Raw genomic sequence first — 22,942 nt, 5'->3', positions numbered from 1 at the left:
ATAGATAGATAGATAGATAGATAGATAGATAGATAGATAGATAGATATGGGTATATATATAGAAAATATATATCTGTAGTATTTGAGATATATATATAGAAAATGTATAGCTATGTATACAGAACAGATATATATATATATATGTGTGTGTGTATATATATCTGTAGTATTTGAGTCTATCAACTTTAAGCTACCAGAGGCAAAACCAGTTTAATGTTCATGTCTTGTGAATCCAAATTCTGATATTTATTCAAATATTCACTAATCTAGGAGGATTTCTTTGGGGAGGCTTCAGGAATACAGATTATAGCGGGCTGAATGTAGACACCAGAATAGACTATAATGCAAGAGTCAACAATTGAGATGGATGAAGTTGGTCACTGGATTTGGCCATTTGTAAGAAAGGTTGTACACAATGTTTTATACTTGTGATGACTTTGTGCTATATTAAATTTTAAAGGGGATATTTATTGCCCAAAAGAAAGAAAAGGCAAGAGGGAAGAAGGAAGGGGAGAACACAATTTCTAGTTTTTAGATGAAATGAATAAAGCTTCCGCGGTCATGATTTGGATGCTCTCCAAAGTCCAGTAGGCTCCAGGAAACTCAAGGGATTGTCGTGGCATTAGAGCCAGTCCTAGGTGCCAAAGTCAAAATAGGCCACGCCGGCCAGTTGAGCCCAAGCGGGAGCAGCGTATGTAGGTCACTTACATGTTTTGAATTTAGACAGGCTGAGTTTTTACAATTGTACAATTAAGCTCTGGAGAAACACGGCACATTCTAAATCTTTAGAAAAGCGCTTGTTTCACAACACATAAGAAACTTGCAACATCAAGTGGAATGATGGCCTCAGTGGTTCACGGTGGGGCCCTCTGTGTCGGGGAGCCGGGCAGGGAGTTCTGTGTGAACCCACAGTCCTTCCTCAATGTAGTGATGGCTCTTCCCTCAGAGAGTGTCTTGAGCTGACCGTGAGGATCAGAATTAAACACAAGCATTTTCTTAGCCACACTCCATAAACACTATTTTGATGCAGTGAGAAATTAATTAATAAAAATAGAAAGTATTTACGAGCCATCGGATCAATCTCACAAGAGTTTATTGAACATCTCCTACTCCCTAGGGTGGGATGCACAGAAAGTGCACAGAAAGGAAGGCAAGGAGACACCAAATACGGGGCCAGTTCTGCCAACAACACTGTGGTTGTGCCCGTGCCTTCCCCCAGAGCACACAGAGACACAATTTCCCCCTCCCTCCAGGTCACCTGTCTCTTAGAAGGCTCCCCTCTGTTTTATTCTCTGCAGTCACCCCCAACCTCCCACATGTAACAACAGAGAGGGACACATTGACTCCACGGGAGACTTGTGCCCAGCAGGAGCTCGGGCCTCTCAGGGAAGAACTGAATTAGCAACATCACGAATGCTGCTTTTGTTTTACCAGCTGCCACTGTTAAGTTCTTACTTAATGAAAGCATTTGCTTTTCCATAAATACATGTAAATTTCCTACCTCTTACTTGTCATAGCCAGAGAAAGCTTTGTGAGTGGTAATTAAGGAGGGAAGCTTCTTTAAAACAAATGACTGTAGTTGAGAACATCCATGTAAGCAACACCATCCTCAAAATTGATGAACTTACCAATTGTCCTACCCTATTGTAACTTTAAAGCAGTCGCTTCTTTATTTTAATTAATCATTCTTTAATTTTTTTTTTTTTTTTTTTTTTTGAGACAGAGTCTTGCTCTGTCGCCCGGGCTGGAGTGCAGTGGCCGGATCTCAGCTCACTGCAAGCTCCGCCTCCCGGGTTTTACGCCATTCTCCTGCCTCAGCCTCCCGAGTAGCTGGGACTACAGGCGCCCGCCACCTCGCCCGGCTAGTTTTTTTTGTATTTTTGGTAGAGACGGGGTTTCACCATGTTAGCCAGGATGGTCTCGATCTCCTGACCTCGTGATCTGCCCGTCTCGGCCTCCCAAAGTGCTGGGATTACAGGCGTGAGCCACCGCGCCTGGCCCATTCTTTAATTTTAAAAGCAGTGTGCTTATGGTAAAAGAATCAAGCACATGTGATTATAAGATAATCATAGCAACCCGAGGGTTTCACTCCCGTGTTTGAAATCCTCCAGGGGTTTCTTGTGACCCTTGGAATGAAATCCCAGTGCCTTTCCAGGCTCTACAGGACCTTCCCAGATCTGAACTCTCCTTCAGCTTCACCCACCTGTCTCCCTTCTTGACTCCACCACCTTGACTTCACATCCACACTGGCCTCTAATACACCAAGTTTATTCCCACTTCAGGGCCTTGGCCCTGCTCTCCCTCTGCCCAGCGTACTGTTTACCCATCAGAGTGTGGCTGGCTCCTTCCCCCATTCAGGTCTCATCACCCACGTTCCTGCCATAGAGGTGGCTTCCTGACCACCCTATCTAATGACCACCTCCCTACCCCGCCAGCCCTTTATCCACTCATGTCCCTGTATTTTATTATTGTGCTTTTTATCCTTTTCTGAAAATGCTTTATTGCTTGCTGGCTTATTTTCTGTCTCCCTTCTAGATTGTAAGCTCGGTGAGGGTGGGAGTCTTGTCCAGTTAGTTACGTCATATGCCTAGCACTTAGAAAAGGGCTCAACACACAGTGGACCCTCAGTAAATATTGGTTTAATTGAATGAAGGGCACTTACGAGAATTAAATAATGATTAGACCAAGCATGGTGGCTCACTCCTTTAATCCCAGCACTGTGGGAGGCTGGATCACTTGAGGCAAGATATTCGAGACCAGCCTGGCAAACATGGTGAAACCTCGTCTCTACTAAAAAAAAAAAAAAAAAAAAAAAAAAAAAATTGCCAGGCGAGTTGGCGCACACTTGTAATCCCAGATACTCAGGAAGCTGAGACGTGAGAATCACTTGAACCCGGGAGGCGGAGGTTGCAGTGAGCTAAGATTGCACCACTGCACTCCAGCCCGGGCAACAGAGTGAGACTGTCTCCAAAAAAATAAAAATAAAATAACCAAGAATTAAATACTGATTAGTATAGGACCTGGCACATTGTAAGGACCCAAGAGATGGAAGTTTGCTTCCTTTCCCTCTCCACCTCCCCAGGGTGTGTTTTGAAAACTGATTTAATTACACTGTTCTGTCTTAAATGTATTCACATGGCATTCAATTATGCTGAGGACAGTCAAGCATACCTAGGTGAGTACAAAACGGTCTCCTAGGCCAACTACAGTGGCTCATGCCTGTAATCCCAGCGCTTTGGGAGGCTGAGGCAGGCAGATCACTTGAGGTCAGGAGTTTGAGACCAGCCTGGCCAGCATGGTGAAATCTCATCTGTACTAAAAATACAAAAATTAGCCAGTCATGGTGGTTCACGCCTGTAATTGCAGCTACTCAGGGGGTTGAGGCACGAGAATTGCTTGAACTCGGGAGGCAGAGGTTTCAGTGAGCCGAGATGGCACCGCTGCACTCCAGCCTGGGCAAAAGAACGAGTCTCCATCTGGAAAAAAAAGAAGAAAAGAAAAAAACAGAATCAAAAATATAGTAAAGTACCCATTTAAATATAATTTAAATTTTTTTTAACTTACTTTTTCAGGTTGTCCTTGGCGGAAGGAACCATGAACTGGCATCTCCCCCTCTTCCTCTTGGCCTCTGTGACGCTGCCCTCCATCTGCTCCCACTTCAACCCTCTGTCTCTTGAGGAACTAGGCTCCAACACGGGGATCCAGGTTTTCAATCAGATTGTCAAGTCGAGGCCTCATGACAACATCGTGATCTCTCCCCATGGGATTGCATCAGTCCTGGGGATGCTTCAGCTGGGGGCAGACGGCAGGACCAAGAAGCAGCTTGCCATGGTGATGAGATACGGCGTAAATGGTGCGTGTGCACGATTGCTCACTGGCGGGGGCTTTGCCTGAGTCTTGTGACCAGATGGTTTATGGCTTAGTTTTTGCTGACAGCCCCAAGAAGCAGAGCAGCCAGAAGAGGTTTTGCTGGTGTCACTTGGGGCTTGGGGTCAGTCTTTTCTAAAGAACTAATAGCGTGGTGCTGGCAGTTAGGAGAACTAGACTCTGGTCCCTTTTCTATACTTTTGGAGCTTGAGTCTGTCACTAGGTCTCCCTTCCCAAGGCTCCAGTCCTCATCCCTGCAGGGGACACTTCCTGGCTCACCACCTCCATGGCGCCCAGGGCTGAGTTGCACTGTGGTTGTAAGTGTGCTTGTAAAGCATGTGAGAGGAGCTGGGAAGGGGTGGCTGTGGGGGGCCCAGGGGTCTTGTGGTGGTGGAGCCATCCTGGGTCCTGATTGTGGCGGTGGCCACACAAATCTACACAGACCCCCCTCCCCAAGCCTACAACAGGAGTATATGGAAAATGAGTGAAGTCTGAATGCACCCTGTGGACTGACCTGATGGAAATTTCCTGATGCAACGAAAGTACCATTGGGAAGACTGGGTGAAAGGCACGTGGGACTTCCCTGCATATTGTTTTGCCATTTCCTATAAATCTATAATTATTTCAAAATATAAAGCTAAGCAAAGACTTGGAACCAACCCACATGCCCATCAATGATAGATGGGATAAAGAAAATATGGCACATATACACTGTGGAATACTACACAGCCATAAAAAAGAGTGAGTTCATGTCCTTTGCAGGGACATGGATGAAGCTGGAAACCATCATTCTCAGCACAGTAACACAAGAACAGAAAACCAAACACTGCATGTTCTCACTCATAAGTGGGAGTTGACCAATGAGAACACATGGACACAGGGAGGGGAACGTCACGCACCAGGGCCTGTCGAGGGATGGGGGGGCAAGGGGAGGGAAAGCATTAGGACAAATACCTAATGCATGCGGGGCTTAAAACCTAGATGACAGGTTGATGGGTGCAGCAGAGCACCATGGCACATGTATACCTATGTAACAAACCTGTACATTCTGCACATGTATCCTAGAGCTTAAAGAAAAAATATAGATAGATAGATAGATAGATAGATAGATAGATAGATAGATATGTAGCGAGAGAGAGAGCTAAAAAATTGTTTTAAAGGCCCAATGAAAAAGGTTTAGTTTGATTTAACGAAAAACCTTTCTTAAATGACCCGTTTAACTGCACGAGCTTCATCCTCTGGCACTGTTTTGCTTCAGCTAAGGGGTCTTGCCCAGAGCCTTGTCCTGCCTGCTGTCTCCCTGACGGCAGCACACAGTGGAGCAGGACTGGCTCCCCCGCTCTTCCAGGCCACCAACACCCTCTGCGACCTTGCAAAAGTCACATTCACATCTAGGTCTGCTTACTTCATTGGAAGCAAGGGAGTCTTCCTACCCGTGTTCTTCCTCCCAGGCTGGCCCGAAAGTTCTGAGAATCTTGACTGCACTGGCATCGTCAGCTGGAGAGTAAGATCAGGGAGGTGGCAATTTGTGTCCTTCAGTGCCTTGCTCTGCACCCACCTCCGACTCTGCTCAGCGTGGCCTCCAGGGCTGCCAGCACCAAATGCCTAATCTCACCGCTCTGTTGATGCAGCATTACACTTCTGCATGAGTTTGCAGTTTGTTCACCTGTTGGAAGCATAGAAGGACTAAATACTTGGAACACACTGTTCTGCCCCTTGCTTGGAAGTTCAGAAAACTCTTGGTGATTTATAACTTTGTGGCGAATCACTGCTAAAATTTATGGCCTTTCCTAGTGTGATCCAGGCCGTGTCAGCCGAGACAATTCCAAAATAGCAACTGGACTTTTGTTGTTTGTTTTAATGCGGAGCCACATGATTTTAAGCCATTATTCCTGAAGTTCTAACAATATTGGCCTGTTGGCCATCTGCCGGTGCCTCACCCCTACCCCAGAAGGGCCAGGAGCTGGCAGTTGGCCTTGGAAGTGTCTTTCAGCCTCTAAAGGCTGCCGTTTTCTTACTTGTAGAATGGGCCTGCACCGTAGAGCAATTGTAAGGTGTGGTCATGAGCCTCTAAGAGAGGGCCATGCACTTTGTAAAGCCCTACACACGCCCCTCTTTGTGGGCCCTGAGAAGACTGCCCCACCCTGTGTAAAGGGTCTGAAGAGCATGTATATTCAGAGTGACAAACCGGCTCTAGGGGACCATCAAGGTGACTCTGGCAGGATGTTTTAGGACAGTGTCATTTTGAAGAGACCCCAAGCGATGAAGAAGGATCTGTAATTTGAGCTTTCTATAGAAACACGTTGCATCCTTATAACTTATTGGCCTCATTTTCACCCTCTCAAACTAAATGGAGCATGTATGAATGGCTCATGTAAAATAAAGCTTATATTGCCATAAAATTAATCTCCTTACTCTTTGAGCTTGATACCGAGTAAAAACCACATTGTTCTGGATGGTGGCACATGGTAATTTTTTATAGTCTTTCTAACGCTTCTTTTACTCATTTTTTTTTTCAAAATAGAAAAAACGAAATTACATTGTTAAATCTTTGGCAAGAAAGGAAGTAGCGCTTAATAATGTTAGACAAGAAAGAGAGAAAGAATTAGGAAGTTCGCTTTGATTTATTCCCCCTTGGCTATAGAACTGAGGACTGTACCAGCGTTCATACTGATCTGGTGCCCAGAAAGGCTACCATGAGAATGAGATCTGCATTGGGAAGGTGGCGAGAACACCTGGAATATCCCTGTTTTGATGCAGGAGCACAATTGATTTTTGAGAGCTTCAGTGGTTAGACTTTAACCCCATTCTCTCCTTTTCTTAAGAAATAGGCCCCTGAGAGGACAGAGACTTAGTTTCTTGCTACTCATAGCTATCCTGTTTGTACTGTTCTTTTATTTTTATTTTTGAGACAAGGTCTTGCTTAGTCACCCAGGCTGCATGCAGGGGCGCGATCATGGCTTACTGCAGCCTTGACTTCCTGGGCTCCAGCGATCCTTCCATCTCAGCCTCCTCAAGTAGTTGGTATCACAGGTGTGCTACCATGTCCAGTTAATTTTGTATTTTTGGTAGAGACAGGGTTTTGTTATATTACCCAGGTTGGTCTTAAACTCCTGAGCTCAAGCAATCCATCCACCTCAGCCTCTTAAATTGCTGGGATTACAGGTGTGAGCCACTGCATCTGGCCTGTACTGTTCTTACTTGCTGCAATATAAAAGATTTTTAAAACTTTTCTAGATTCTTATGGAAATACTGCTGTATTTTGTGGTTTCTCTTTTAGGAGTTGGTAAAATATTAAAGAAGATCAACAAGGCCATCGTCTCCAAGAAGAATAAAGACATTGTGACAGTGGCTAACGCCGTGTTTGTTAAGAATGCCTCTGAAATCGAAGTGCCTTTTATTACAAGGAACAAAGATGTGTTCCAGTGTGAGGTCCGGAATGTGAACTTTGAGGATCCAGCCTCTGCCTGTGATTCCATCAATGCATGGGTTAAAAACGAAACTAGAGGTGAGTGGCCACCATATGTCATATGATTGCATAGTTTGTGAATGAAAGCATGAGTTAGACTCCAGGGTTCAAAGTGGTGTCTGCAAGTCCAATCCAATGGCCTGTCGGTTGAGAAACTCCTGGACCCAGGGAAGCTCTGTTCGGTCTCCCACCTTCCCCTTCAATCTGCCATCGCTCACTGTGCTCCTGGGAGGTTTTTCTCCTATAGTTTGGGCAACAGAACAGAATCCAGCCCCTCCACTGTCTCCTCTCCTTGCCATGTCTGATCTCCAGCGTCCTTGCCTACAGGCTCTTGTCAATTTGGAAGGTTTGCTTGCTCATTCCTTCCTGTTTTTTGCATCTGCCTCTCCCTTTACCTGGAATGTCCTCCTCATCCTTCCAGATTGATTGATCCCTTTGCCTTCCAGGCCTCTTGCTTCTGCCGTTGCCAAAGACATGGCTACCCTGTTGTCCGTTATGATTGGCACACGATTACAACTTTTACACACCCCTCCATTACAGCCCTTTCCACTTCTCAAAATGATTACGCATTTGTAGGTGTCTCTTCTCCCCTTAAATAAAGTACAGTCTAATGTTGGTGTTTTAAAACTTAATTTGTAGGCCAGGCACAGTGGCTTATGCCAGTAATCCCAGCACTTTGTGAGGCCGAGGTGGGTGGATCACCTGAGGTCACGAGTTCGAGACCAGCCCGGCCAACATGGTTTATCCCATTTCTACTAAAAATACAACAATAAGCCAGACATGGTAGCGGGCACCTGTAATCCCAGCTACTTGGGAGGCTGAGGCAGGAGAATCGCTTGAACCGAGGAGGCGGAGATTACAATGAGCTGAGATTGCACCCCAGCACTCCAGCCTGGGTGACAGAATGAGACTCTGTCTAAAACAACAACAACAAAAACAAACAAACAAAAACCTTAATTTGTAACCTGGAGGTCCAGATGGAGACATGCAGGAGGAGCTGTAGGTCTGAAACAACAGGAGAATGTGAAGCCTGGGAGTACAGACTTGGGACCCTTTTTCCTTTTTTTTTTTTTTTGGAGACAGGGTCTCGCTCTATCTCTTATGCCAGAGCGCAATGATGCAATGATAGCTCACTGCAGCCTCAACCTCCTGGGCTCAAGTAATCCTCCCACCTCAGCCTTTCCAGTAGCTGGAACTACAGGTGTGCACCACCACACCTGGCTAATTTTTTTTTATTTTTTGAAGAGATAGGGTGTCACTGTGTTACCCATGCTGGTCTCGAACTCTTGGGTTCAAGCAGTCCTCTCGCCTCAGCCTCCCAGAGTGCTGGGATTACAGGCATGAGCCCCCGTGTCTGGCCATAGAGCCTTTTTTCATAGAAGGGAGAGAGTCTATAGGGAGAAGAAGCCCAAAGACAAAACCTAGGGAAACTATGGCCTTTCAGGGTGTGTTTCTTAAAGTGTGGTTACTGGTGTCCCTGCAGCAGAATTATCTGGGCTGTGTGTTGAGAAGGCAGATCCCTGGAGCCCAGCCCACTGCATTGGAATCTCCGAGGGAGTGGCTGGCAACTCCCAGTCTGCCTCTGCCTCCCATCACCATTCTTACACACCCAAATGTTGGAGACCCATTAGCAGAACTAGTGAAGGGGTGGACAAAGAAGGCTCAGGGAGGGTGGAGGAGACCCCAGGTGACTTGGGTAAATTCGTGGCGTCCCTTCTTAGTGGGGCCTGGACCATGCAGTCTGGGTGCTCTTCCTAAAACCATAAACCATCAGGAGGCCAGCTCATATGAGGGTGTTCAGTGGAGTTTCCAGGTGTCCGGCATCTGTAGGCTTGTGAAGAGTGGTCGGAAGCAGACACCCTCAGGACTGGTTCTTGGTCCCAACTCTGTGGCTGGAGCTGTGTGACTGTGACATGTCATTTTGTCCTCTTAGCCACTGCCTTGATCTGTAGAATGGTAACATTAAACCACATTAGTTAGACCATGTGACAGTCTTCAGAGCACCTGGAGAAAACCCCCACGTGTGCTGGGAAGAAGCATGGAGACTCCTGCAGCGCTTTGCAGCCCTGTCAGCCCTAACTCCCCTGTTTGTAACAAATATTTTTAATACTCTCTTTACTATTCTGAAATGAAATTCATACATCTTATTACCCTATGCGCACACACACATTTTTAAAAATTTGAGACAGTGCCAAACTGTAATACAAAGGAAAACAAAAGAAATATATATATGTAGTTCAATAGGTAAACCCTTGGGTACAACTACACTCAAATACAAAATAAAGTAGTCAGAGTCTCAGAATAATTGTGAATTGACAGCTATAAAAGCAGACAGAGACAGGCATGTTGTACTGGTGACTCATAAACATGAACTTCGTTGCTATTGCTGATGCAGTTTTTTCTGTAACGGTGCAAGACTCTTGATAAATTTCCGAACAAAGCACAGGTTCTGCTTGATTTGCATGGGAGTCACATTCCTGGCAAATTCAGCATACATGAAAAGGATGCAAAAAACAAAACAAAACAAAACAAAAAACCACCCTGTGTTTACACACGAAAAAGAACAAGGTTCTGGACTCGGATAATTATAAGTAAGTGTCCTACCAATGCAGAGATCCGGTGGGGTATTTAAAAGCCATGGGAGAAGCAGCACAATTCTTCACTGGATGGGACTCTTTTGAACATTGCAGGACAGATAGCATTTCTGGCCACTGCCCACTCAATTAAAAACATCCCTGCCGATTTCCAAACTGCCTTTACCTGGGGGTGAACTGCCCCTACTGAAAGGTACATGACCACATGGTAGAGCTCAGAAGCGACTTGGAGCTCAACTGTCTGTGTCCAGAAGATTGCTGGGTCTGTCTCATGGAAATGATAGTTCCTTCCCTACAGAGAGTGGGAGAGCCCAACACACAGGCCTTTTGCAGTACATTAGGGATGGGTCTGGCCTGTTGGCCTCTGCAGCCTCAGCGTCTCATCCTTGTACTCTATGTTGCAGCCACACATGCCTCTTCCCAGTCCCCTTACTCACCATCCTGTCTCCTGTTGGAGAACCCCACACATACAGTCCTGCTGCCCACAGTGCTTTCTCTCCCTCTTCCCTGGTTAAGGTTGACTCGTTTCTCTACCATCCCACGAGTGGCAGGCATGAACATTTAAAGCACACATTCTGAATTTGAATCTCGGTTCTGCCACATACTACCTGTATAACCTTGGGCAAGTTATTTAACCTTCCTGTGCATCAGCATTCTCATCTGTAAAATGGAGAGATGTAATAGTGATACCTATTAGAATAATTCTAACAATATTAAGGCTGGTGTGATGATATGAATAATACATATAAAGCATTTAGCAAAGGGCCCTGCACTTAGTAAATGTTCAACCAGTGTGAGCTATTTTTATAGCCGTTATCTGAAGTCCCATCCATCTCAGACCTCGCCGACTAGGTCAGGTCACCCTCTTCTTATCCCTCCATAGCCTTGAGTAATTCCACTTTAAGGTATGTATTAAAATTGCAGCTGTATACTTTTCCAAGTTATTTTATGTCAGCCTGCACCTCTCTCCAATTCATAGCTTTTGAGGCCAGATTTTCTTCTCAGTTTCTTATTTAAGAGAGTACCAGGCACGTGGTAGGTAGGTAGGTATCCAAGGACAGACGGATGGATGGATGGATGGATGGATGGATGGATGGATGGGTGGGTGGATGGATGGATGAATGGATGGATGGATGGATGGATAATAGATGTCTGTCTGTAGCAGTTACTGATGGCAGGTTTCCATGTGCCTCTTTGCCTCTAAACTATGCATTTTCTTTTTATTTCTTCATGTCCCCATATTGTATCTTAGTCCTCCCAGGGGCAATTGGAGGCATTATTTGTCTCTGTAAAAAGGGGCTAAGAACATTTCTTCAGACACTTATTGAGCACTGCCTGTATGCTCAGTGTAGTGCTAGAAGTAAGCAAAAAGTGAACGGCAGAGTCTCGTGCAGGTCTCAGGGTAGTTGGGGGAGACAGACACATTAAAATTGGCTAGAATAAAATACTGCAGGTGTCATGGTGGGGCCAGGCACTGGGCTTTACAGAAATCGAGAGCAGAGGCATCTCTTAGGAGGTGACGAGGATGATCAGACAAGATTTAGAAGTCCGGGGGACCATTGAGCTATGTGTTAAGGGCAAGTAGGAATTGAACTTGGTAATGTTCCCAGCAGAGGCAAGAAACAACATTCACTATTGGGAAGTCAATTACGAGCTTGCTAGTGGGATGTCATAAAGTTCTAACTTCGTTCCCACAGGACAGAGTGTGTTTGCAGCCAGCCTTGTGCTGAGTTGAATGATGGCTGTTTATGGCTTAGATATTTTCCTTCCTTGTCCTGACTTAAGGCAGCGTTGGTGCCCCCTTGTGGAAGTAGTGAGTGGTAATGAAACTGTCTTAGCACACTGTGGGAAACGTCAGTGTTTATTTACCATGACTTATGTAAACACTTGTTTATTGTACATCAGAATCCTCTTGAGTTTCATTTAAAAGGACTTAATGCTCTCACCCCTGAATTAGATATTCTCCCTTCTTCAAAAGCTGTTGGTTTTACTCTCACCGTGTAAAGTAGTATAACTTGCATTTATAGTATGCATTTATACACATACACACACACACATATATATTTGAGCTAATAATGCAGTGAACTAAGTTTTAATAGCTTTGGGCATTAGTGATCCCTATTTAAAAACACACACACATACAGACCCACACTTAACACAACTGAACCTTCAAAGACCTCAGAATAATTGTGAAGCTACCTGTAAAATAACTGTATAATAAAAAGAAGCTAACTGGAAGACCAAACCTTCAACGACAGGTAGCGTCTTGGAAGACTCTTTCAGCCACGGGTAGCATTTTGGAAGCATCCTGAAATGATAAGAGTTGTGTTCACTCCTTCACTTCTGATACAAGATGGACCATTCCCAATGTCTTGTAAAGAGCATTTTCCTTTAAAAGTAGGAGTTCTAGGACAGGCCTTATTTTTTCCTGTCTTTTTAAAGATATACTATTTTATTTTGTGTTTTTTTAGAGACAGGGTCTCATTCTGTCACCCAGGCTGGAGTACAGTGGTGCAGTCATAACTCAACACAGCCTCGAACTCCTCGGCTCAGGCGACCCACCCACCTCAGCCTCCCAAGTAGCTGGGATTACAGGAGCATGCCACCATACCCAGCTGACTAATATGTTTTTAATTTTTATTTTTTGTAGAGATGGGATCTAGTTCTGTTTCCCAGGCTGGTCTCAAACTCCTAACCTCAAGTGATCCTCCCTCCTCGGCCTCCCAAAGTGCTGGGATTACAGGCATAAACCACTGTGCCTGGGCTTTATTTTATTTTTGATTGACCCATAACAATTGTACATATATGGTGTACAGTGGTAATGCTTTGATACATGTATACAATGTGTAATGATCAAATTAGAGTAATTAACATTTCAGTTACCTCAAACATTTCTCATTTATTTCTGGTGAGAACATTCAAAATCCTCTCTTCTATTGCCTGTAATATTAGCACCTTGCTTTGTGCCTGATCCATAAATAAAGACACTGATTTTTTGTTTCCATTCTTTAAGCAGTTATGAGGCCTTGTGATATGCAGAGATTCCAAAATAATATTTGACTTTTCTAAAATCTTAAGAGAAATGAAGCATTCACCCTTAATAACATACAGGCTGAAGTGTTTATTTTTGACTGGGATTGAATTAAACCAAGTGGAGCAAAACAGAACAAAATTGCTTATCTTGTACTGACCAGAAACCCTTACTACCATTTATTGGCAAAAAAAAAAAAAAAAAGAAAAAAGAAATTCATTATCAAATATAGCTTATTTGGATGAGTAAGATTTTTTTTAAAAGCATGGACTTGCAGGGAATTGATAATAAAAGAATTCCTTGATGAAAAGTTTCGTAACCCCTAGCTAAGGATTTCTAAAGTCTTTTCTGTTTCTCTTTTAACTTCTTTTTAACTTTAATATTTAGTGGGGGAGGGGGAACCTAGAAAGTACAAAAGGGTAGTTTTAGAAGATTCTCTTTAACATTCCTTAAAAATCCTTTGATTTTTCATTCTACTTGATGACAGCTGCCATTTGCCCTCAAGCCGGCCACCAGTCCTGAGGTTATTTTTCCCTTGTTTGTTCTTTGGCTTCACAGATATGATTGACAATCTGCTGTCCCCAGATCTTATTGATGGTGTGCTCACCCGACTGGTCCTCGTCAACGCTGTGTATTTCAAGGGTCTGTGGAAATCACGGTTCCAACCTGAGAACACAAAGAAACGCACTTTCGTGGCAGCCGACGGGAAATCCTATCAAGTGCCAATGCTGGCCCAGCTCTCCGTGTTCCGGTGTGGTGAGTTCATACTCGGCGAGGCCTGTTCTAGGATACGCCGGCGGCAGAAAGGCCCTTGAGTGCTTTAACTTAATTCAAGAGCAAATCTAACTTTTCATCTTTTAAAAAAGTGGGAAACAGAGCAGGGTGCTGAGAGGCAGGATTTTTATAAAGCTCACGTAAATCTCTGTTATGTACAAAGGTTACTATGCATAGCATAATATGCATAATGTATGCATATGTTATGTACAAAAAGTATTACTGCATGGCATGTGTAGGCTTTTTGGTTGAAAACTTAAAGATGAAAGGACAATTCATGAAATAAGTATAAGTGAGCAGTAAACATATGAAGGCATCAGCAACTCATTAGCAGTCTTAAATTACCAAATTAAAAATGAGATTTCTGGCCGGGTGCAGTGGCTCACGCCTGTAATCCCAGCACTTTGGGAGGCCGAGGCGGGTGGATCACAAGGTCAGGAGATCGAGACCACGGTGAAACCCCATCCCTACTAAAAATACAAAAAATTGGCCAGGCGCGGTGGCGGGCGCCTGTAGTCGCAGCTACTCAGGAGGCTGAGGCAGGAGAATGGCGTGAACCTGGGAGGCGGAGCTTGCAGTGAGCCGACATCGCACCACTGCACTCCAGCTTGGGCCACAGAGCGAGACTCTGTCTCAAAAAAAAAAAAAAAATTGAGATTTCTTTTTTATTTAGCAGATTGGCAAAAATTAGAAAGATTGATAAAATCCCTTGGTGGCTTTGGTGGGGAGGAAGCAGGACCCTTGGGCACCGTTTGTGGCAGGGATCTGTGGTCTGAGGACTTCCTCGGGGTCCTGGCTCTGGCAGTCCCACTCCAGGGAATCTATACTCTGAACATAAGCACACACTGACAAATAAATATAAGCCAAATACAGATATACAGTGGAACATATATGTGATCATGAGACTTAGATTTATATAAGTGGAAGGATTATGCAATATATGGTTGATTTCAGAAAACGAGATATAGAACAGCAGATGTCAATCTCACTTATGTAAAATTCTTTCTTTATATTCACATGTCTATAGAGATAGGTCTCAGAGGATGTTCAGTAAAAAATGTTAATGGTAGGATTTCAGAAAAATTGTTTCTGAATTTGAAAAAACAAGTTGTTTGAGATAGAGCCTCACTGTGTCACCCAGCTAGACTATGGTGGCACAAACATGGCTCACCGCAGCCTTGACCTCTTGGACTCAAGCAGCCCTCCCACCTGAGCCTCTCATGTAGCTGGCACCACAGGCATGCACCACCACGGCCAGCTCATTTACTTTTTGTACAAATGGGGTTTTGCCGTGTTGCCTAGGCTAGTCTTGAACTCCTGGGCCTAAGTGATCCACCTGCCTTGGCCTCTCAAACTGCTGGGATTACAGGCATGAGCCACCGCGCCAGGCTCAAATGAACTTCTAAAATCACTTTGCCTGGGATTTGAGCAGATGGCCCTGCTAGCATTTCAATGAAGTGATTTTATTTTAGGTCAATCTTTTGTACACACTTTACGGTCCATAAAAAAATAAAATAAAAAGTGAGGGGGCCCTCATTTACTGTATGTTTCTCTTGCTGGAAAAATAAACAAGTTAATAGTTCAAGATTAAAATGCAAGGATTCCATTAACATTCCTATGGAAGATTTCAAAATGTTTGTTTTTACAGAAATGTAACATGCATTTCTTGAGTAAACAGGCTATTTCCAGAGAGTTACATGTCACGGTAGCTCTTCGTTTGGAAGCTGATTTGCCTAGGATACATGTGTGTTTTATAGAAAATAATGCACAAATACATTCTTATTGTCAAAGATTTAAACCCTACAGAACCCCCACAGTGTGTTGGTGTCTTCCCTCCACTTTCCCTGATTCGTGCCTCATTTCTTCACCCTGCCCTGGGCCCCCTTGCTCTCTGGCTTCTTGCTGGGTTGGCTGGTGGGAGCCGGCAGGCGATAGGAAGGACAGAGGAGAAAGGAGTCAGGGTATTTACTTCCCAGGCCTCCCCTTACGGAGTCATGGGCCAGCTGCATTCCTCTACCAAAGGTTTCAGCTTCTGCCAGGGGATGTGCCCAAGAGCTGTTTCTCATTGGGTCACCTCCCCCTCTTCCTTCCTCCCAGCCCAAAGCTAACCATGGTGCCCACCGTTTCTTGTCCAGGGTACTGTCCATCATGTTTCTCTGTATCCTGTCTATGCTTTACAAGTGGTCCTTCATCACATGCTGCCTAAATGGCCCAATTTGATGTCTTATCTGTTTACTCTCTGCCCTGACTGATCTGTACCTAATTCGGACCAGAATAAGAAAGTCCCCTGCTCACTCCTGTTCTCATTCCCTCACGAGTAAACACGGTAAATGGCTTAGCTCACCCTTCTCCATGCCTGTCATCGGGTTTCACTGAGGAACCTGGAACCAGACGCGACTCTGTTCTGGGCCATGCAGCAGAGCGTGAGAGTGTCGTAAGTTCCCTGTTTTCTTGCTTTGGCCAAAACCCAGCTTATCATGATAAGACAGGGAAGGATTGTCTTGATAGGGCTGTGAAGAAAGTACTACCATTTATGGTGGCCCCAGGTGGCTGTTCATTTCCATTTCCACAGACCGTCCATCATTTTCTGGCTGTTTCCTCACTCTGACCTACAGGAGTGGCCTGGCTCGAACTGCTCTGTCCAAACTCACAGGGCCCAGGGTGCCACCTGTCGGATGCTTCCTGGGCCTCAGCCATGCCTCACTATTCCGGGTCACTTTGCCAAAACATTGTCATTCGGTTTATCTGCCTTCTTGACTGTTTTCCCCAAGATATCATCAAGGGCTCTGAGATATTTGCTTGATCACAAAAGGAGAGTAAAAACTAAGAAGAAGAAAACCTTTCTGATTTATGCTCCATAAAGTAGAAGCACTTCAAGGGTAGAAACTTTTCTATTAAGAAGAAAAGAAGCCTTAAAATCATTTTTAGTAGAATTCTATTTCATGCTCATTGCAAAATCCTCAGTATACCTCAATATATAATATATGTGGCAGAAAGTAAAAGTTCCCCTAAAATCCTGTTTCCTTGGATAAAAATTCCTATTAAGTATCAAGTATATCATTTGAGAACCTTTCTAGGGATATGTAAAATATGTCTATGAAACTTTTTGCATACATAGGATTGTACTGTAATTTCTATTCTATAATCTGCTTTCATTAGACAGTGAACAACTTTTTGTGCCAATTCATAAGGATTTACTTGATTCTTTCATCAGCCACGTAATATTCCATAATATAAATGTATCATAATATCCTATGGAAGGCCATTTGCTTTTTTTCTATGATAGCATTGCAGTGAGTATTCTTGTACATAAAATTTTCAATACTTGCATCAGTAAATTTCTACAGGTAATTTCCTGGAATAGGAATGAATGGCATAGGAATCTCCAAGTCAGTTGTTACAAATGTTTTATGGTTATGAATTTAGACATTTGATACTTTATTTTGGAAAAAAAGCCCACAAAGAATAACATTTATATTTCCATCTTCTTTTCTCCTGAGTTTCCAGCTCATACCTGTCTGTTCACATTATGTCTTAACTTGGTTGCCTACTGAATTCTAGTTGCATAGATGAAACTCATTTATGCCAGGCACTGTGGCACACACCTGTAATTCCAGCACTTTGGGAAGCTGAGGCAGGAAGATCGCTTGAACCCGGGAGTTCAAGATGAGCCCCGGCAACAGAGTGAGACCCTGTCTCTACAAAAAAATGTTTAAAAATTAGCCAGGCATGGTGGTGCTCACCTGTGGTCCCAGCTGCTCAGGAGTGTGAGGTGGGGGGATCACTTGAGCCCAGAATGTTGAGGTGGCAGTGAGCCCTGATCACATCACTGCTTTCCAGCCTGGGGAACAGAGCAAGACCCTGTCTCAATAAATAAATATACGTATTGCCCTTGCCCATTTAGTTCTCAACCCACAGTTCCTTAGCAGCAAATGGCACCAATACTCACCGAGTTGCTTACGCCACCCCTCCTTCCCCAGCTACACTCCCCGAACTCCCTTTGGACTCCAGCCTAGAATGTAGAGTGCTGCACATGGCAGGGCATTTTGCTGTTGTTTTTCCAAAATGTCCATTTCAATTTTTACTAAAGTACAGTCTAAAAAGTTTCTTAAGTTCTCAGGAAATCCATATTTACTTGTAGTAGAAGGTAATTAGAGGGACTTTCATCTATGAAGGTTTTCTGATATTAAATATTTAAGATACCCTCCCTGATTTTACAGGCTGAGTTCCTAACATTTCAGTGAGCCTAGTTACGTCTTCCCTAGTAGCACTTAAAGTGGAAATCGGATTACTTCAGGGGCTTTCTGGAAAAACTGGGTCACCCAAAACACCACTTAGAGAAAGTTCTAAATCTCCTCCACATTTTTAATACTTGATTCTTCACTTATTATCTCCCACCATACATCTAAGAGAAAATCCTTATTTTCTTTTTTTCATCTCTGCTCCTTTTCAGAGTTAATCAACATATTATACTTAGGTTTTTATACATGCAGAAATGATCCTTGTTAAAGAATCCTCAGTCTGCCCTCCAGAGGTTAAAGAATAGAGAGCATCGGGTAGGGGATTTTAAAGGGAAAAGCTCTGGGACGACGAGAGGCTCCACGCTCCGACACAAGGCTCCCAAGTCCCCTTCCTTACTTGATTCATTCTGCTTGGGAGTTATGCTTTTATCAGCTACGTAATATGCCACGTGGTTTACCTGGATGGGCCAATTTTGTGTTTAGACTGTGAGCAGGGACCTCGCATTGCAAGAAGTGAGGTATTTTACCCAGCTTCTTACATCAATAGATGGCAGTTTTTGCTGTGGCCCAGCTTATGCTGAGTTCTTTGTATGTGTTGTCTCATTGAATGTTCCCAGCTCTGTAAAGGAGGTGCCATTATTATAGCTTTTTACAGATAAAGAAACTAAGACTTGGAGTCAAGGAACTTGCCAAAGTCTCAGAGCTAGTGTGCTGCAGGTGCAGGATTTGAATACAGGTCTTATAACCCCAGATCTCGTGGCCTTGGCACGTGCCCTCTATAAAAGGATGCAGTACTTGAGTGACCAGGTAGACAGAAAAGGTGTTATTTTATCTACCAGCTCCTCAAGGCACCAAATAAAGGTAAGCATGGATATGTTTGATGCACCCTGGCTACCACTGGTCATCAGCTTCTGTGGTCAGAAGCAGAAGGAGTGGGGGGGAACTCAGTCACCAAGCAGAGGTGACTGGATGCAGAATGGTTCACGGTTATTAGTGTTACTCGTCAGTTAATGATGGATCCAGCCAAGGATGGATTAACTGGTGAAGCTAGATGATATCTCTCCTCCCTCAAACACATTCCAGCTCATAACTTTTCATTATTCATTACTTCGATCCTTCTTAACAGAATAGTAAACATTTCTAGAAGCAGTTAACACCTCCAGGTCCTTATTTCATGCCCTGGAGCAATCACTTATTAACCACTTCCCAACTTTCACAGTTTCAGAAAATTAGCTCTGCCAGAATAGGGACTTAATGTTTTCTTCAAGGATTAAAGAGCTCATTAGGAAGTGATTTTTTTCTCACTTTCCCATTGATTTTTCTGTTTCTGCTGAGACCATTTTGTTATGCAGGCTGAGAGTAAAGACGAAGAATCCTCTCTTTCATTCTTAGGTTGCCGCAAGACAGAAGCCAGGCTCAGGTGAGAGTTCGAAGCACGGGGCAGCTGAGGCGGGCTGCACCTGGGTTACTGAACAGCCCTGCCAGAAATGCAGTGTGCTAGGACCAGGAGAGCCCCAGTTCCTCTGCCAGTTGTCTATGTTGTTTCTTCCTTAGGGAAAAACTGTAGTGTCATCCTGTAGTGCCATATATTCTAGTAACCTCACTATTTTTATCATATTTCAGTGCTCATCAAGTTCACTCTCTTTCCCTCCCTTGGTGTCTTTCTCTTCATCTCTCCCTCTGTCCATCCGTCCCAACCCTGTTCTGTGGAGAACTGGCATATTGAAGTTCCCTGTCTTAAAAAGCAGTGATTGGCACATGTCATCTCCAAAGAAAAGATCAGTGAAAATCATGCAGGAAACTTGCTTTCTCTCTTCTTGTTTGCTGAACTCCCTAGGATTTGGCATCTGTTTTGTCTGTAGAGCATCTTGTAGGTAGACTGCTCTCCAAATAACATTTGAGAAATGCTGGCTTACATTATTCTTGGGTTTTCATTATTAAGTAGAAGTACTATAAAATATCTAAAACCCCAATGGTGATTCCTGGAATGGGTGAAGAGTGAATAGGGCAGGGTGGTGAAGTAGGAGGAAGACAATCCTTGGTCTCTAAACCTCCACATGAGCATCAGCTCTTTAGGGTACTGAAGGGACTTTTTGACATATGTCATTGTATTTAAAAGACTGAAAACACATCTCTGTCATCGTAGTACGGATGAAAGTACAGTGAAGCTTAATAGAACTCGATGTGCTTTTGGAAGGAGCTTCATTTTAGTTATCTATTTATTTAGTTAGAAGTTCATGAAGACCAAGGCAGCCAGTTTTTCTGTTATACCCTAAGAGTTAGACTCTCCTGGCTCCTCACTTCTTAGCCATGCATCCTTTGGAGGTTACTTCATTTCTCTAAAGGTGGCTTCCTCAATTGCAAAATAGCGCTGCTTATGCCTACCCCACGAGGTGCTGTAGATCCTCAGCCTGTTGCAGGGTTGAGATGGGCCTGGCACAGAGTGGGCCCTGTGGATGCTGTGTATCCCACATGCACATGTAGGCTTATCCAAAATGAGGACTATAGAAAATAAAATTGCACCATGTTGGGATTCCTGCTCAATGAGTAAATTTTAGCTGGTCTTGTCCCCAAAACAGCAAAATGGGTCATTATGTGAGATAATGGATATGTTAATTTGCTTTACCATAGTAACGATTTTACTATCTATACGTATCCCATAACGTCATATTGTGTACCTTAATATACACAATACAGTTTATTTAAAAAAAAAACAAAAAACTAAAAACAAAAAGGAATGATTCTAAGGCAGCTTGAATGTATTCTTTTATTCATGTAAGGGTCAACTTCTTGCAAAGCACTGAATTTTAAGCACTTTATGATTTAGTTAAATTCTCCTCAACAGAATTAAAGTGATTTCAGTGATACCCAAAGGCATTCTGTCTAGACTGAAGAAAGGAGAATTCTTCACCGGGAAAGGAAGAAATAATTGTCCTTATCTTTGTCCTTCTAAGGAAGCTATTTGTGGAAAAGGGAAGTGCTCCAACTGAGTTGCTCTCTGAAGCTATCCCGGTGACCAGCAAGCACTCATGCCGCTTCTAGAAGTCAACAAGGATACACTGAACCTGCTTCTGATTTCTTTAGGGTCGACAAGTGCCCCCAATGATTTATGGTACAACTTCATTGAACTGCCCTACCACGGGGAAAGCATCAGCATGCTGATTGCACTGCCGACCGAGAGTTCCACTCCGCTGTCTGCCATCATCCCACACATCAGCACCAAGACCATAGACAGCTGGATGAGCATCATGGTGCCCAAGAGGGTGCAGGTGATCCTGCCCAAGTAAGTGGCCCCTTCCCCTCAAAGAAAACAGTGGCATTGTTCAAGCAGCAGCTGTTATGTCGGACACCAGACAACATGAGGTGAAAATATGGCACATGATGAAGCCTGTTCTGTTCTGCAGAAATTTCATGGTGAGATTACGAGGCCGTGCTTTTCTAAATGCCTTTATTCAATGCCTATGCTTCCTGTATGGTAAGATGTGGATCATAAGAAAGGAGAGAGGGCAACCTTGGTCTCTAAACCTTCACATGAGCATAAGCTCTTCAGGGTACTGCAGGGGCTTTTTGACATATCTCATTGTATTTAAAAGACTGAAAATACGTGTGTCATCATAGTATGGATGAAAGTACAGTGAAGTTTAATAGAACTCCATGTGCTTTCATAAGGAGCTTCATTTTAGTTATTTATTTATTTAGCTAGAAGTTCATGAAGACCATGGCAGCCAGTTTTTCTGTTATACCCTAAGAGTAAGACAGAGGTGGAATTTGAGCTGTTATGACTTGAAGCCATGGGAAAAGTAACCCCAAATCCTATATGAATCTTCATGTTCTAACAGGTCAGAGAATGCTTTGTCCACAACTGTGAAGAAGCAATGAACGTTGTTCCGTTTCTATGAACTTTTCAACATTGCTGCCTTCCCACTATCCAGAGCTTTTAACAACCCAGGTCTTGGTGGTAGTGGAGAGTTCTAATAGCTGTTGATTCTTTGGTCACCGAGTTAAGTAATCAGAGTAACACATTCACAATAAGTGTTACTAATCTTCTCAAGATTTTTATTTTTATTTTTATTTTTTTGGTAAAATAAGCCTTCAAGTAGGCAATGCTTGATATAAATAAATAAATAAGATGGTGGCATCATAGGTCTCAATGGGTGAAGAACAGGTTCTTAACCATTATAGCCCATCTGTGGTGAGAATCTGCCCGCCTCTCCTTGGTCCTCTTCCACAGGATGAGATCAAATCTGATTAAGCATCCTCTGATGATGGTAACTGACATTTACACATCTATATCCATATATCCCCAAGGCCAGGTAGTTCACAAATATTCAGGAGACCTATGTTATACCCAAATATAATACCATGTCACCTATGCCTAATCTTTGCTCCTGTTTTAATAGTAAAATACTTTCAAAATCTAAAAACGGGCTGGGCACGGTGGCTCACGCCTGTAATCCCAACACTTTGGGAGGCTGAGGCAGGCGGATCACGAGGTCAGGAGTTCGAGACTAGCCTGGCCAACATGGAAAAACCCCGTCTCTACTAAAAATACAAAAAATTAGCTAGGCATGGTGGTGGGTGCCTGTAATCCCAGCTACTTGGGAGGCTGAGGCAGGAGAATTGCTTGAACCCAGGAGGCAGAGGTTGCAGTGAGCCAAGATCGCACCATTGCCCTCCAGCCTGGGTGACAGAGCAAGACTCTGTCTCAAAAAAAAGAATCCCAAAATGAACTATCAGGAATGTTTCTCCTCTTTTTTGACCATCTCCAATCCCAATAAGGATGGCAGGTCTTAGAGCAGCCAAGATGAATATGGAGAAACTTTAGCTGGATATGGGGAAGAATGATAGATCTTCCAGAGTACTGGGAACTTGTTAACACTCAACCTCCACGTCAGTATAAAAGAAGTATGTTTATGTTTGTAGATCTTCCTAAGTATTGGAACAGGGGGCCCATTACACCTGAGGG

At 43.7% G+C, this 22,942-nt stretch overlaps 1 protein-coding gene across 2 annotated transcripts in view; it reads left to right on the top strand.

The window, feature by feature from the left end:
- Positions 1-22,942, top strand: part of SERPINE2 (serpin family E member 2) — a 66,265-nt gene that overhangs the window by 35,444 nt on the left and 7,879 nt on the right. For both annotated transcript variants that reach the window (XM_023222318.2, XM_023222329.2), the window contains 4 exons: positions 3,573-3,853; positions 7,148-7,375; positions 13,520-13,717; positions 21,061-21,259. In XM_023222318.2, the coding sequence (XP_023078086.1) occupies positions 3,595-3,853; positions 7,148-7,375; positions 13,520-13,717; positions 21,061-21,259 (884 nt within the window). In that variant the 5' untranslated portion in view covers positions 3,573-3,594. The remainder of the gene's footprint in view (positions 1-3,572; positions 3,854-7,147; positions 7,376-13,519; positions 13,718-21,060; positions 21,260-22,942) is intronic.

The sequence above is a fragment of the Piliocolobus tephrosceles genome, chromosome 11 (genome assembly GCF_002776525.5).
Source record: "Piliocolobus tephrosceles isolate RC106 chromosome 11, ASM277652v3, whole genome shotgun sequence".
Lineage (NCBI taxonomy): Eukaryota > Metazoa > Chordata > Mammalia > Primates > Cercopithecidae > Piliocolobus > Piliocolobus tephrosceles.
Note: the sequence above shows the minus strand (reverse complement) of the source record. Positions and strands in the feature narration are given on the sequence as shown.